Source organism: Meriones unguiculatus, chromosome 21 (assembly GCF_030254825.1).
Source record: "Meriones unguiculatus strain TT.TT164.6M chromosome 21, Bangor_MerUng_6.1, whole genome shotgun sequence".
Lineage (NCBI taxonomy): Eukaryota > Metazoa > Chordata > Mammalia > Rodentia > Muridae > Meriones > Meriones unguiculatus.
In genome coordinates, this window is record NC_083368.1 from 24850656 (window position 1) to 24866144 (window position 15489).

The 15489-nt window shown below is 36.5% G+C and overlaps 1 protein-coding gene across 6 annotated transcripts in view; it reads right to left on the reverse strand.

The window, feature by feature from the left end:
- The window catches only part of Pclo (piccolo presynaptic cytomatrix protein), a 321060-nt gene that overhangs the window by 119133 nt on the left and 186438 nt on the right, over window positions 1-15489 (reverse strand). For all 6 annotated transcript variants that reach the window (XM_060373892.1, XM_060373895.1, XM_060373894.1 and 3 more), the window contains exons 7-8: window positions 5228-7415; window positions 830-966 (exon numbers count right to left, since the gene is read on the reverse strand). In XM_060373892.1, the coding sequence (XP_060229875.1) occupies window positions 830-966; window positions 5228-7415 (2325 nt within the window). The remainder of the gene's footprint in view (window positions 1-829; window positions 967-5227; window positions 7416-15489) is intronic.

A 15489-nucleotide genomic window follows, 5' to 3' on the forward strand; every position in this document is an offset into this window, starting at 1 on the left:
GAAGGAGAGGCTGCAATCCAAAAGGTTCATGCAGGTCTCTGGGGCAGGCCATATTTTCTATCTTGGCTTTTGGGTACTTGTATGGCTCTCCCTTTATAGTAATTTATAACTTTATGCCTTTTTCCTTTTGATCAGTACAACTTGTTTTATAGTTTAATAGATATTAATGCAAAGGTTCATTTTTTTAAATGTATTATGATTGTTACATTCACCTAACCAGGATCTTTATTCTCCTTTATTTATTATTTAGTCTATCTTTATTATTGAACTCGTCAGATTTTATGAAACAAACTTCAATAAACCCTACCTTCCTTATTGGCATTATACTCGTCTGTAACTCCATATTTAAGATATAATGTATTATGTCCTCAATCAAAGTCATTGATCTACCTCATTTTTAATTGCTGAGAAGTATTCCATTGTATAAAAATACCCCAAATTCTGTATCCATTCCTCCATTGGTAGATATCTGGGTTGTTTCCAGGTTCTGACTATTACAAATAAAGCTGCTACAAACATGGTTGAGCAAATGTCCTTGTTGTGTACTTGAGCATATTTTGGATATATGCCTAGGAATGATATAGCTGGATCTCAAGGAAGCACTATTCCTGTAAATTCAGTACTGAAGACAATATATCCATATAATAATTATGGATTACTTGAATGAATCATTTAAATTGTCTGGTAGAAGAATCACAGTGCCCATCAAACTGTTTAAATAAAGTACTTTCTCCACTAAATTACTGAAAGATTACAGTCTTGAACTTAACTCTGTTAGAACTGACCCTGTTGCTTACAAATATGAGAGAGAATAAATTTTCAGACTTACTTGCTCTTGATGTTGGCTTAGCGGTCTGGAGTGAACCAATCTTTCTGGCAGTTTCCGATCCAGACCATGGCCATTTTCCAACCGAGATTCCCTGGGTTTATCAAACCAATCCGTTTCCTCCCGACGCAAGTGATAGGCTTTGGGGACCAAGGAAACATCATACATTGCAACTGCAACTAATACAGGTGATAGAGGGAAGCAAATATTCTGCAGTATTAGCATGCACTGGGCTTGTTGACCACAGCATGCATTTCACACATAGCTCCCATCAGATACTATTTATATATATATAGTATCTACAGATTTTCATACAACAGAACAACCTGGAGAAAGAGAGGTACACATATGCACAACATCTCATAGCAAAATAAAATAACCCACAAAATTACATTTTAACCAACATAAATGAAATTTAGATGACAATAAATAAACAAAAGCATTTAAGAATAATTTCATTCAACTTAAGTCATCAGTCCCCACACAAACCTTACCCTACAAATGACCACCTTTGATCAAAAGACAACAGGAAATGCTCTATGTTCATATGCAAGTTTCTCTTAACTTTCCAATTTTGTATAAATCAAATAGAAGTATATGGCTAATTTTCTACTTTTGTATAAGTCAAGCAGCAATATATGGATGCTAGCTTCAACACTGAATGAATATATTTTTGAAAACATGACATTTCTTTGACAATTGTAAGTAAACAAAAGCATTTCTAAGGTACCCTATGTCCTTGCTAGAAACATGTGCATTACACAAACTTTATAGCTTAATAATAAAAATATATCTTAATTAGTATGTGTGTGAGAGAATTGTTAAAATAAACAAAATCATTATCTGAATTTTAACACCGACTTATAAATTTGACAATTAGTTTTTAATTAACTTAACACCATGATACTACTTGATAGCATTTTGAATATTTAATCATATTTAAAGCACTCAAATACTAATTTAAATTTTTCGTCTAGTTCTATCAGTACTTTCCAGGTTTATTAAGGGTATTTCAAAGTAATTAAAACTTCTGTCTTATTCAATTGCTAAAACTGCATTTAGTATACATTCCTTATTCTTATTATTCCTTGGTTATATTCTTGGTCCCAGTTAACAGCCTTTAGGAACAATACATTGCTGTTTCTCAAATGGCAGATGGAAGGACTTGTCCTCTTGCTCACCCTGATAGATGATGATTTCAATATTATTTTCTTAAAACGGCAATTTCTAAAATGTCACATATTGGACACTACTTATCTTGTAAAAGTCATCTCTTTATGTCTACCTTTATGTCTAAAAATTTCTCCAGAGACTGCTATTTCTGTCATTTATCGGCTTGCAGGATAACACAGGCAGTGCATGCTGTATTACTCACTGCATCCGTGTATTCTTGCATACCACGGCTCCTCAAGCAACAATTTCTCCCACAGACATGGAATATCACGGTTTCCCCAACTTTAGATATGATATCTGTATTGTGGCTACAAATACACTTAATTGATTTGCCCATTATATTAGCAGCTACTAGAAGAGGAAATTTTTACGTCTTTTTCAAATTTCCATTTTCTCCTTCTTATATGAAACATAGTGTTTCCTAAATTTTTGTGGGATGAATTGATGATACAGGCATTTATCATAATCTAAATAAAAAGGTAAATATTATGATTGTTTTAAATACATGGCTTGTACTTAGAACTGGTTTTTAGATATACAACATTCTTTACACAACCTAGTTGATAATTATTGTGGTAAACCACAGTGCTAATTTGAAGCTCAGTGAATAAATTATTCAGTATAGCAGATCTTAATAAATAAAGCAATGAACCTATTAGTTATCAGTCTGAGGTTACTAGATTATACCTAACATTCCTTAGGAGAAAATAATTTTGTATAAAGATTATGTATATTTATCATATATTCTTAAAAAGAAATTTAAAAAAGTCATGATTCATCATGTTTTCAATATGTGGTTATCCTGAATAATAACGAAGATTATTTCACTTGAATATATAATTTTCCTAATTAAATTTTAAATAAAACTGTTTAAAATATGTTTTAAGGAACTCTGGATATTACAAATATGACAAACCTCAAGCTGATCCAATATTTAATCAGTTTATTTTCAATTCTGATGACATGTTTTGATCTTCTCTTATTTCTAATAATAGTCCCATATATAAATCAATGAAAAAGATAGCCACCATCTTTATAGGAACATAGAGTTGACCTAAAGCAACCAGATTGAGTGACTCTGCGCCTATATCATAGTCTCTTCATTAGGGATATCAGGTGTGTTGGGTTAGCTTTTTGATCTGTGGGAGTGGAATAATGTTACAAACATATTTTATAAATGTAACATATCTGTTCCATGCTGATTTAAACAATTTTCTTTGTTTTTATATCACTATAATACTTTATATATTTGCATGATATATAAACAATGAAAAATATAACATTTTTAATATGCACATATTTAAAAGATGTCTAGTATAATTCAGTTAGCAATGTAATTCAATTTGTATAGACTTTTATATAATTCTGTATTGATAATTTCTGTGAATGAGTTTATTCTGTTTTGTTTTCTGCTTTGGAATCAGCTTTATTTGATTTAATACTGTATATGGTACATGTTATCTTATACTCATATATATGATATACATATATATTTCATCAAAATAAAGATTTAGTTATTGGTAACTATTGCTATACACCAAACTTAGACAAAAAAAAAAATCAGTTAATTATATATGTACAGAATCAAATAAGTGCCACATTTTGGACTAGTTATAAAAATTACATGTCTAAAATCAAGTTAAAAACTACTTGTAAATTTTTCTAATTAATTGTCATCTAGGTGCACAAATCATTTAGGAATTGATATGTTCTATAATCCCAAGAGTTTTATTTTTATTTTTATAAATATGGCCATTGAATGACTTCTTATTCTTTTTCATGGTCATTCCACATGTACAAAATGAATATAAAACATGTACTACACTAAAAGAACCGCTGTTTCCACATAATGTCATAATTTCTGGAAGGCAAGTAGATTAATTCAAATACTGGCCTAATACAAATATACACAAATGAAAGTTTTACTTAATTAACAAACTGTCAATAAAAATGGTCAACCAATCAGCTTGAAACAAGAAAAAAACAGGGTAGAACGAAACTTTGTTTTCAGAATTTTCAGAATCAAAGGAAACAATTCATTTGCTTCAGGTCCACAAACCTTTTCAGTTCAGAAAACATCCTACATTTCATCTTTTAAAATCATATCTTTGTCTACATACAAAACAAAAAAGAAAATGCTTTTCATGAAGACACATTTTCATGTGACGCTTTACTGAGAAAGATTTAAATGGGAGAATAGTCACATCAGTTTGTATTTTTGAGAATTCAAAAAAATGAAATAATAATATTTTAATAATTTAGAAATGTTGTATTTCCAGGACTTCAACCCAACAAATGTAAAACACAAACCAATAAACAAGTTGGGTACAATGGCTCCTGCCTTTGACACAACTCCTTAAGAGCCTGGCATTGGAGGATCATCATAAATCTGAACCTAGCCTGTATAGTGAGTTCCAGGACAGCATGGACTACAGAATGATTCTACATAAAAAAAAAAATTAATAAAGTAAATTACATATATATGCATATATCATATGATTTTTGTAATAGATTATATTACTGAAGGAAAGGTAGTGAAATATCAAAGGATTAGACTCCAAACAGGTACACTTTCAAAAGCAGTATATATATATTTTTCAGTTTTAAATGGAATGTTTTATATATACTGAAAATTATTTTCAATACCTCAGTTAGAATTAAATTTTCAAATGCATAACACCAAATGTACAAATTTTTTAGTAATAGTCTTTATAATAAAGGGAGATGAAACAAATTTATCTAATGATGATGATAAAATTCTGTTATGCTAAAATCAAGCTATTATAAATGCTCCCCCAAAGAGAATAACCTCTGATCTTGTAGACAATCATCTCCATTACAAAATATTACTACGGTTCTAATCCTTAATGATTTTATTAAAATTAAATAAATATATTTTAAGTGCAAAAAAACATACAGTTATGTGATATAAGGATGACCATATTTTATTGATAGAAGTATGCAATAATTGTTTAAAAATCAGACACAAAACAAATTAGGCCAACAATCAAGAAACAGAGTAAAATAATAAATTAAAAATAATCAAAGAAAAACATGCCACCGAATCTACGCACAAGAAATACACATCCAAGATATAAAACTGAAATAAACATGCACAAATTTCACCAAGAAAGATGGAATACATCCTTGGAGAAAAAAAAATTAAACATGCAGAAAGATAAGAGTTTGAGTTTTGAGAATAACAAGGTAGTTGGAGGCCCCATTTACCTTCACTGTCAGACATAGCATGTTGGAAGTCATCCATGATGAATGCTATGTCACGGTCATAACCCCGTGTCCGTGACTCTTCTCTCATGTGTTGCTGAACTTCAGGCAATGAGTGACTTGATCCAAACTGATCCCTTGTGTCTGCAGATATGGGGGGCAAGGGGCCAGCTGCAGCCCTGGCCATTCCCATTGGTTGGCCAACGGGACTTAGTGGACTTTCTTCTTCTGAATTCTGGGCCACAATTGGTATTCTTCCTCTACTCTGGCTGATTGGTAAACTGGTGGGCTTAGTTCTGGCAGAAGATGATGAATGGCCAAAGGAGACATCCAGAGCTTCGGCCTCTTGAGCTTTCAGTCTCAGTGATGAGCTGGAAGAATCCCTCTTAATTGATAAATCAAGCCCATAGACAGAGGAAGGCCTAGAGGAAGGCCTGGACCTGCTCCCACTGCTGTATGGCTTATCTGCTTCATCCTGTAGAGCTGACCGGATGGTATTTCCTAATGTGCCCAGTCCTGACCCAAGTGAGGAGCCCATAAATTTTTGTTGATCTGTAATATTTTTTCTGAGGCCAAATGTGATATCATCTTGAAGAAGCCTTGCCCTAGAAGAAATACCACCAATAGATGAAGTACTAGAACTCATATAACTGGGATAATCAGGTTCAAGGTCTCTACTTTCTTGAATAGGTGAAAACTTTGACATTTTAGGGTCAATTAATGATTTCTTATGCTTTGATTGCTTTTGGTAAAGGATGGCTGCTGGTAATTGTTTGGCTGCTTGCTTTTCAAGGGTGAGTCTACTGATGCTGTATTTTTCAGACTTAGGAAAGTGTCTATAGCTAGTGTCGGCATGGTAATAATGTGAAAGGCCAGCAAGGTGATCTAGGCTCTCCGTGCCTCTACGGAATTCTTGCTTAATCTGCTGTTTCAGAAGCTTTAACTCATAAGGATCCTCCATCGGGTCCTCCTCTGCTTTCACATAGCTATGCAATCTGGAGGACGTCTGCAAAGGTGCTAGGAAATCTGTCACTTCTTGAGACCTACGTGTCTCTGTGGTTCTAAGGAGACGATCTGTTTTGGACAGATCCTTTTCATGAAGACTAAACGCAGTGCTCAATGATGCTGTCCCTTTGGTAATCTCCCCAATGTCATCTATTAGGACATAATTCCTTGAAGTGTGGTGGTCAATATCTGCATAGAAAGAGTCTGCAGATATGGTTGATATTGGACTGCTTGCCATGCTGCTTCTTTCCTCCAAACCAATTCTCAAGTCTAAGCTATTGTACTTACTCCCAAGATGGGAAACAGCGTATGTATTATCAGTAGAAACAGGAGCGATCATCAGGGGTTGGTTTCGAATCACTTCATAGTTAGAAGTTATCTTGGGCTCCAAATACAGTGTTGTTTGCCGAGGCTTCTGTTGTATGACCATCATCTGTGATGGTAATTGATAAGATGGTTGTGGTGTGGGGGTGGGTTGAGCTTGGGGTGTGAAGGACATTGTTGCTACAGCTTGGAAGGTTGGTTGAGTCTGATAGGGTGAAACCTGCTGATGGTACAATGTTTGCTGTTGAAAATGAGATTGTTGGGTATACGGGGTGGGTGCTTGGGTGGGAAGAGCGGGTGAGGAGTACTGGTACTGTGTGTAAGGACTTGTAGGGGGCACTAACTGAGCTTCTGTTTGGGTTTGTGGAGGGATGAACTGGCTGAATTCAGTTTGAGGAGCTGTTCTTGGTCGCTCGATGCCATGCTGGCTTTCTATTCGACTTGGTCTGGTGCTACTGACTTCGCTGTCGGACATGTAATCCCGATCCTCAGCTACCCCCTGCAGGTAGGCACGCTCTCTCTTTTCTCTCTCCTTCAACAATGCTTCTTTCCTCCGGTTAATTCCCATCTCCAGGTACCGTAGCTTGGCGTCAATCTCCTTTTCTTCTTCATCAAGTTCTGCTTGCTTCTTTCTAAGCTTGGCAGACTCCCTTTCTACCAGGTCAAGCTCTCGGTCTATGTCCTGGAGAATCTTGGCTCGAGCCATGGTATTGGTTCTGCACATCCTTCTCCGAGAAGCAGTGCCCATTGTGCTGTAAGTTGACTGTGTTCCCGTGGATGCCTCCTCAGGAGGGGGATTTGGCAGTGTTCTCTTCACTTTTTTCTGGGTACCAGAGGCTGTCATGGTTTGAGAACCTTTTGTCTACAATCAAGTAAACAAAATATTGTACCTTATTATCAAAAAAGAAAGTAAAGACCAAAATCAAATGCAAAGCTTACGCTCGAATAACTGAGTTCGCATACATTGCCATATCGTAGCACAATAAAATAAAAATTCACCCGTTTCAAAAGTTAATCACAAATAAAAGCAAATGAAGTATTTTGAAAAGTAGTTGTTTATAATCATAATGTCTGTATTCCTTGAGAGGAATTATTGAACTCAGTGCAAACTCATATATTTATGTGAGCTTACATTTTAGTTTTGCTCTTAGAAGAATTCTGCACACTCACTTTCAATCCAAGTTAATAAAATAAGATTATTTACTTAATCTATGTTCATTGTAAGTGTATTGCTCACTTGAAATGCAATACCCATTTTTTTTTAGTTTACAGATTTTTGTCTAACTTGTTTGTTTTACCTACCTTGCCATTTCCAATATTTCAAGGATTATTTGAATTCATATGCTCTTTAAATATTATTATTCCTTAGCAACTCTATTTTACTCTGAGTGTTTTATCAACTCTGTAAGAGTGGAGATAATTTACTGTAATAAAAGTTTATTGGAGCCAGTTTCAATCAGGTAAAGCAATGGCTGCTAGCTCATGAAGTACTTTTTTGTTTTATTAATTTGCCATAAACTTGCCTTCTAAGGGACGCAAGTCTTGAGATTCATAAAATCAGAATAGGCATAAACATGAAAGATCATTGTATAGTTGCAGAACACTGAAGTTTTCAAAGCTCTCTGTGTACAGTAGCATGCTCAAGTTGGAACTTATTCTTCTCCAGTCTTATCCACGTTCTACAGAAGATGCTCTTTTCCTTTCTCTTCAGCAATCCAAAGGCATCATTCCTCCCTAACCTTTCAAGCATCAAATATACATAACAAAAAATGGATGATACGTGCCTTTATGGGTTTTGGAAGTAAAATTAAATGTTCTTATTATTTAATATTATGATAATTATAAATTGGTCCTTATTAATTAGATAAAATTTGTCTAAGTTTCTGAGGTTTTGCCTTCAAACGTTACTTATTAACCTACTTCCTTCATGTATATACAGTTTTAAGAGATATTAAGACACATTTCTGAAGCAGCTATTGCACCCATTATAATTCTTACCCCATCCTGTCCATTTTATAGATTATGCACAATTAAGTCAGGGATCTGTTAGGAGTGCCAAAGGAGATAACTGTTTTAACACTGTACATACCCATTAACTATTACTTAAAAAATACTATTTCTAGGAAGAGGACCCGGAGTAAGATGACCAATCCTCACTTGGAACGACAAATGGGATGGACAGGGAAAGTAGGAGAAAACGAGTAACAAGACAGAAGCCGACCGCAGAGAGCCTCTAAAAAACTCTACCTAGCAGTGTATCAAAACAGATGCAGAGACTCATGACCAAACTTTCAGCAGAGTGCAGGGAGTCATATGAAAGAAGGGGGAGTTAGTATGACCTAGAGAGGACAGGAGCTCCAAAAGGACAAAATATATCTGGGCACGGGGCCCTCTGTGAGACTGTATCTTCAACCAAGGACCATGTATGGATATAACCTAGAACCCCTGCTCTGATGTAGCCCATGGTAGCTCAGTATCCAAGTGGGTTTCCTAGTAAGGGGAACAGGAACTATTTCTGACATGAACTCAACGACTGAACCCTTTGCCCCCACCCCCACCCCGAGGGAGGAACAGTCTTGCTAGGCCACAGGGGAGGACATGGCAGCTAGTCCTGAAGATACTAGGGTCATATGGAAGGGGAGGAGGACCTCCCATTAGCAGTGGACTCAGAAAGGGACAGGGAGGAGATGAGGGAGGGTGGGATTGGGAGGGAATGAAGGAGGGGACTATGGCTAGGATACAATGTAAATAACCTGTGATTAATATAAAAAATAAAAATTAAAAAAATACTATTTATGCAGATTCTTGTAGCTTCAGGATACATTTATATTTAATATATTTTAAAGACTGTTAAGTTATCAAAGAATGCTTCACTGTTTTTTACCTAGTCTACTAAACTGATTATTTGGAAACTTGCTAAAGTGTTAGTTTGAGGCAGGGTGTGTAATGAGTGAAACTGTATTCTCTCAGGTGAAAGTATAATGGTAAATTATGGTACTTTTTGGAAAGAGTTATTTTATGTTCATGTTTGAGTCCTTATATGTATGTGTGCTATGTACATGCCTGGTGCCCACGGTGGGGGGGGGGGGGGCAAAAGTGATTACCAGAGCTCCTAGAACCGAAGTTAGGTTTTGATAATTGAAAAGATGTTCTGATCCCTTCCTAAATGACAAGAAGCTGTCTCTGTTCCTTTACCGCACAGAATTTTGTTTTGATCTTCAAATTAGGTATCTAAAACTTTCTGGAGTAAAATATTACTGACAATGAAAACAATGAAACAAACTATACTTTAAAGTATGTTTGAGCATGTATTCATTTAATGTAACTATTATGATTTCAGAAAAAAAGGAAAGTATGATCATGATGGAGATAACTGTCACGACAAAGAAAAAGCAATCTAACATTTACTTTCTAGGTTTAGAATTCTAAAAAGTAATTGTTATAAAGTTTAGTAAAACGAGACACCTTTCAATCAAGTCCACTCATTAATTAAGGCCTTTGTGGGGAACTCATTATCAATGTGCTGACACTGACCTAAATGCAATGACTGTTAGGGCAGCACTTGTTCTTTTATCCATTAGAATACTGAGATATGAGTTGTATCTTAAGAAGCTTCATGAAGACTTTGAAAAATATGAGTATATTTTTTTCTTCAAGATAGTTAACAATGAATCTAAGGCCTGATTCCAGGATGGTATATTGTCCTAATATGTCAGATAGTATGAGAACAAAATAGGAAAAAAAATATGCCTTGCAGGTTAAGAGTTCTGTTTGTAGCTAAGAGTACATTTCTGTTTGTGCTGTTTGTTTGACCCATCTGCACTACAAGTGCTTAATCTACATGTGTGGGAGGTACATTAGCAGGAAATACATCAAGATTTATGCTGAGTCCTGATGGATCTGATGAGAACTGTGGTGAATTGTGGCTTTTGTCTTTTTCATCTCAGCAAAGCATGATTCAGGGCTATCTTCTGGGATCCCAGCAAGTGGACCTGGCCAGAGCCCATCTAGCTGACCAGTATTTAATTATGTACAGCTTGCTACACATTTAGCTTTAAATTGTGGTAGTGTTCTTTTTCTTGACAGGTGGGAATAACAATAGCAAGAATCTTGATGTAGGAAGAGATTGAGTCATATTCTGAATGTATTAGATTAGGGAAGATTAGTAGTGAAGACTTTACTGTCTAACGAAGAATAACAAAGTTTTCTTTTTCTGGAACACTTTCTTATACACTGGTTTTTATGTCTGAGTTGGAGTTACAACATCTGCCTTGTAGACAGACAAGATCAATGGATCAGTCAATATTTGTTCCGTTTGCATTTCTTTTTTTTATGTGTATGGACATTTTATCTATGTTTATGAACCACAGTGTGTGCTTGGTGCCTGCAGTAGCCAGAGAAGGTGACGGATGCCCTGGAACTAGAGTTATTCAGTTGCGAGCCATCAGGAGGGTGTTGGGACTCGAACCTAGATCCTCTAGAAGAACAGCCAGTACTCTTAACCTCTCTAGCCCCTCAGTTTGCATTTATAAAACAAAAGATAGAATTATCTTTCTTGAATGTAACTACTTCCAGTGTATAATCTGGAAAGAACTATTTGTCATTTCTACATATAGCCTTGATAATGACCTCTTAAGCTTTTCACCACAGTTATTTATTTATTTTTTTACAGAACAATGTCATCACTGATTACATTTAAATTGTTGGAAGAACAAAATGTAAGTCATATAGAAAAGTTACAGTGAGAATGAAAAGGTGAGGTCATCTTGAAAAATAGAAATCTCTAACCATGTAAGTGAAAGACCTGTTTGACAAGAACTTCAAGTCTTTGAAGAAAGAAACTGAAGCTTTTCAGTTTCATGAGGTCCCATTTATTGGTTGTTGCTCTTAGAGCCTGTGCTGTTGGTGTTCTGTTCAGGAAGTTTTCCCCTGTACCAATGAGTTCTAGGGTATTTCCCTAGAAAAAAAAAAAAAAGAAACTGAAGAAGATATCAGAAGTTGGAAAGATTTCCCATGCTCATGGATTGGTAAGATTAACAAAGAAGCCATAAATATACAATTGAAGGAAAAAAAAAAACATCATCAACAAATGGTGCTGGTCTAACTGGATGTCTGCATGTAGAAGAATGCAAACAGATCCATGCATTTCATCCTACAGAAACCTCAAGTCTAAGTGGATCAGAGACATCAACATAAACCCAGATACACTTAATCTGATAGAAGAGAAGTGGAGAATAGCACTGAACACAGTGGCATGGGAAAAGTTTTGAACAGAACACTAATAGTGCAGGCACTAAAACTGTCAATAAATGATATCTCATGAAGCTAACAAGCTTCTGTGAGGCAAAGGATACTGTCAATAATACAAAATAATCTACATAGTAGGAACAGATTTTCACCAACTTCACATCTGATAACAGGCTAATTTCCAAAATATACAAAGAACCCAAGAAACTAGATATCATAGAACCTGCTGGCACATACATTTAATCCCATCACTCAGGAGGCAGAGGCAGTCAGATCTCTGTGAATTTGAGGCCAGGCTGGTCAGAGAGGCCATGGCAGTCAGAGAAATCCTGACTGTCTCAAAACGCCAAAAAGAAAGCAATCAATCAAATAAAACTAAACATCAACAAACCAAATAATACAATTTTTAAAATGGGGTACAGATCTAAACAATGAATTATCAACAAGAATCTCAAATGCCCTAGAAGCACTTAAAGGAATATTCAACATCCTTAATCGCAAATCAAAATGTCTCTGAGATTCCATCTTACACCTGTCAAAATGACAAAGATCAAAAACACAAGTGACAGCTCATGCTGGCAAGGATGGACATGGAGCAACGGAAACATTCCTGTATTGCTGGTGGGAGCGTAAACTTGTACAGACACTTTGGAAATCAATATGGCAGTTCCTCAGAAAATTGGGAACTGATCTGCCTCAAGACCCAGTTATACTACCCCTAGGCATATGCCCAAAGGATGCTCCATTGTACCACATAGACACTTGCTCAAAAATCCTCACAGCAGCTTTATTAATAATAGCCAGAAACAACTTAGATGTGCCTTGACCACAGAATTAATAAAGGAAATGTGGTACATTTATTCAATGGCGTGTTATTCAGCTGTTCAAAAAACAAATGACATCATGAAATTTGCAAGCAAATAGATATAACTAGAAAAAAATTATTGAGTCAGGTTACCCAGGGCCAGAAAGATAAACATTGATATTTTTTTTTACTTATAAGTGGATATTAGCTGTAAAGTAAAAGGGTGATTGTGCTACAATCCACAGACCCAGAGAGGCTAAATAACAAGGAGGGCTCAAGTGAGGATGCATGAATCTCCCTGAAAGGAGAAATAAAATAGATATAGCAGGTGGACTGGGGGTGGGGGATTGGGCCAGGAATAGGAGGGTTCGTGTGGGGGGGGGGGAATAATGGAAGAAGAGAGTTTGAGGAGAGAGAACTGGAATTGAGGGTCATCTCAGGCATGAGCTAGAAATCTCATGTAATAGAAATTCCCAGGAATCCATGAGGGTAAGCCTAGCTAAGACTTCTAGTAAGGGAGGATGTGAAATCTAAAGTGGTCATTTCCTACAACCAGGAAGGACTTCCAGTAGAGGAAATGGGACACCAACCCAGCAACAAAACCTTTTGCAACATGTGCTGAGATAAAGTTGATGTAAAAATTGTGGGAGCAGTCAAACAATGACTGGTCCAATTGAGACACATGTGACAAGAGAGAGGCCATCCCTGACACTGCCTGGAGGATCATAAACCAAAGGCTGGATAGTTCAGAGACCTAGAATAGTACCAAACATGAACTTTAAAATAAAGTAAATGGAATTATTTCTAAAACATAATTATGCTATACTTGTATACAAGAGACTGGCGTAATCATTATCAGAGAGGCTTCCTCCAGCAACTGATGTAAATAGATGCAGAGCCCCACAGCCAAACATTAGGGGGAGCTGGGGCAATCCCACAAAAGAGGGGAGGAAAAAGTGCAGAAGCCAGAGGGGACAAGGTCATCATAAGAAAATCCACAGTATCAACTAACCTGGCTATTAGGGACTAACACAGTGACTGAACTGACAACCGGAGAGCCTGCATGAGACTGACCAGGGCTCTCTGTACATATGTTACAGTTGTGTAACTTGGTCTTCTAAGACTCCTAACAGGGGAGCAGGAGATGTCGCTGACTACTGCCTGTTTTGAGGACCCTTTGCTCTACTGTGTTGTCTTGTCCATACTTAATAGGAGAGGAGATGCCTAGTCTTAACTGCAACTTGATCTTCCATGTCTGGTTGATATTTGTGGTAGCCCTGCCCTGTTCTAAAGAGGAATGGAGAAGTAGGTGGAGGAGAGAGAAGAAGGAAGGCTTGGGAGGAGAGGAGAGAAAAGGGGGAGGACTAGATGGGTACCCACCCATCTTGGAGAGTATGAGGGACGGGAACTTGTGGTTGGGATATAATATATAAGAGAAGAATCAAAAAGGAAAGGAGGAAAGGAAGGAAGGATGAAAAGAAAGAAAATAGACAAAGTTGTAAACTCCAAACCACGAAGGGTACAAAATGATGTAGATGAGGCAGCTTGGTAATGCGATTGAAGGAAACAAAGGTAGACACGTTGTGTTGTGTGTACCATTAGTTGCCATTTCTTAAGCTGCCTTTACTTTCCTTAAGAAATGGAGGCCAAGCGTTAAGAGATCTGTTTTGTTTTCAACACAGATAGGAATGTCCATTTAATTTTTGGTCTTCATTTTAAAGGGATTCAAAACATTTTCAACACAAAGGAATCAAGGTTTTGGAGTGCATGGTAGTTCTGAGACAACATTCTAAATAAGATTGTTCTAGCACATGGGAAACATCCACTGAGACTCCATTTACGATGGGGAAAACATAAAAATGGCTGGCTGAAAGAAGGACAAAAGGACATAAAATTGTAAACAAGAGGAAGATGTGAAAGAATAAAATGGCCTTCAAAATAAGCTCCACAACTTTACTGAATTTTCTAGTTTCCATCATCTTTGTTAGCTAACTCTGAAACATGATCCTTCAGAGATATATTTTCCCTCTTCACTGCACAATTTCCTTTTATATTTTTGTCAATTTTATCAGACAGTTTATTTAAATTATCCTCTGTTTCAGAGCTTTCTGGCAGACACATTTGTGTGTGGAAAATTAACTGTAAAATCGTTCAGTGTGTAGATTTAAATTTAAGTATGTATGGTTGAGAGTTTATTTGTTTTGGCATTGACTAGTATTTTGTGAGAGGAGAGAAACATCTGTTTTTAAAAAGTTGAACAACCAGGCTGGATATTGGCTCAGAGGTTAAGAGCACTGGCTATTCTTCCAGAGGTCCTGAGTTCAATTCCTAGCAATCACATGTCGGCTCACAACCATCTGAAACGAAATCTGGTGCCCTCTTCTGGAGCGCAGGTGTACATGCAAATATGCATTGTATACATAATAAATAAATAAATCTTTAAAAAAAGTTAAAAAAAATTTGAACAACCAAGTCCATGTTAGAGACTGCCTCTTCTCCCCTTACTAGGAAACCCACATGAAGCCTGAGCTCTCTATCTACTACATATGTGTAGGAGGCCTTGTTCCAGTCTATGCATGGTCCTTGATTGGTGCTTCAGCCTTCACAAACCCCTCTGTGTCCTATTCAGTTGACTCTGTTTGTCTTCTTGTGGAGCTTCTGTCACCTCCAGTTCCTCCTTTCCATACCCCCCACTTTTCCATAAGACTACCTGCTCTTTACCCAATGTCTGTCTGTGAGTCTCCCATGTGTTTGGAGCTGTTGCTGGATACAGACTCTCAGAGGACAACTATGCTAGGCTCCAGTCTGGGAACATAGCAGAATATCATTTATAGTGTCAGGGGTTGGCTCTCTTCCCTAGGTCTCGGGTTGGGCCAAGCTTTGG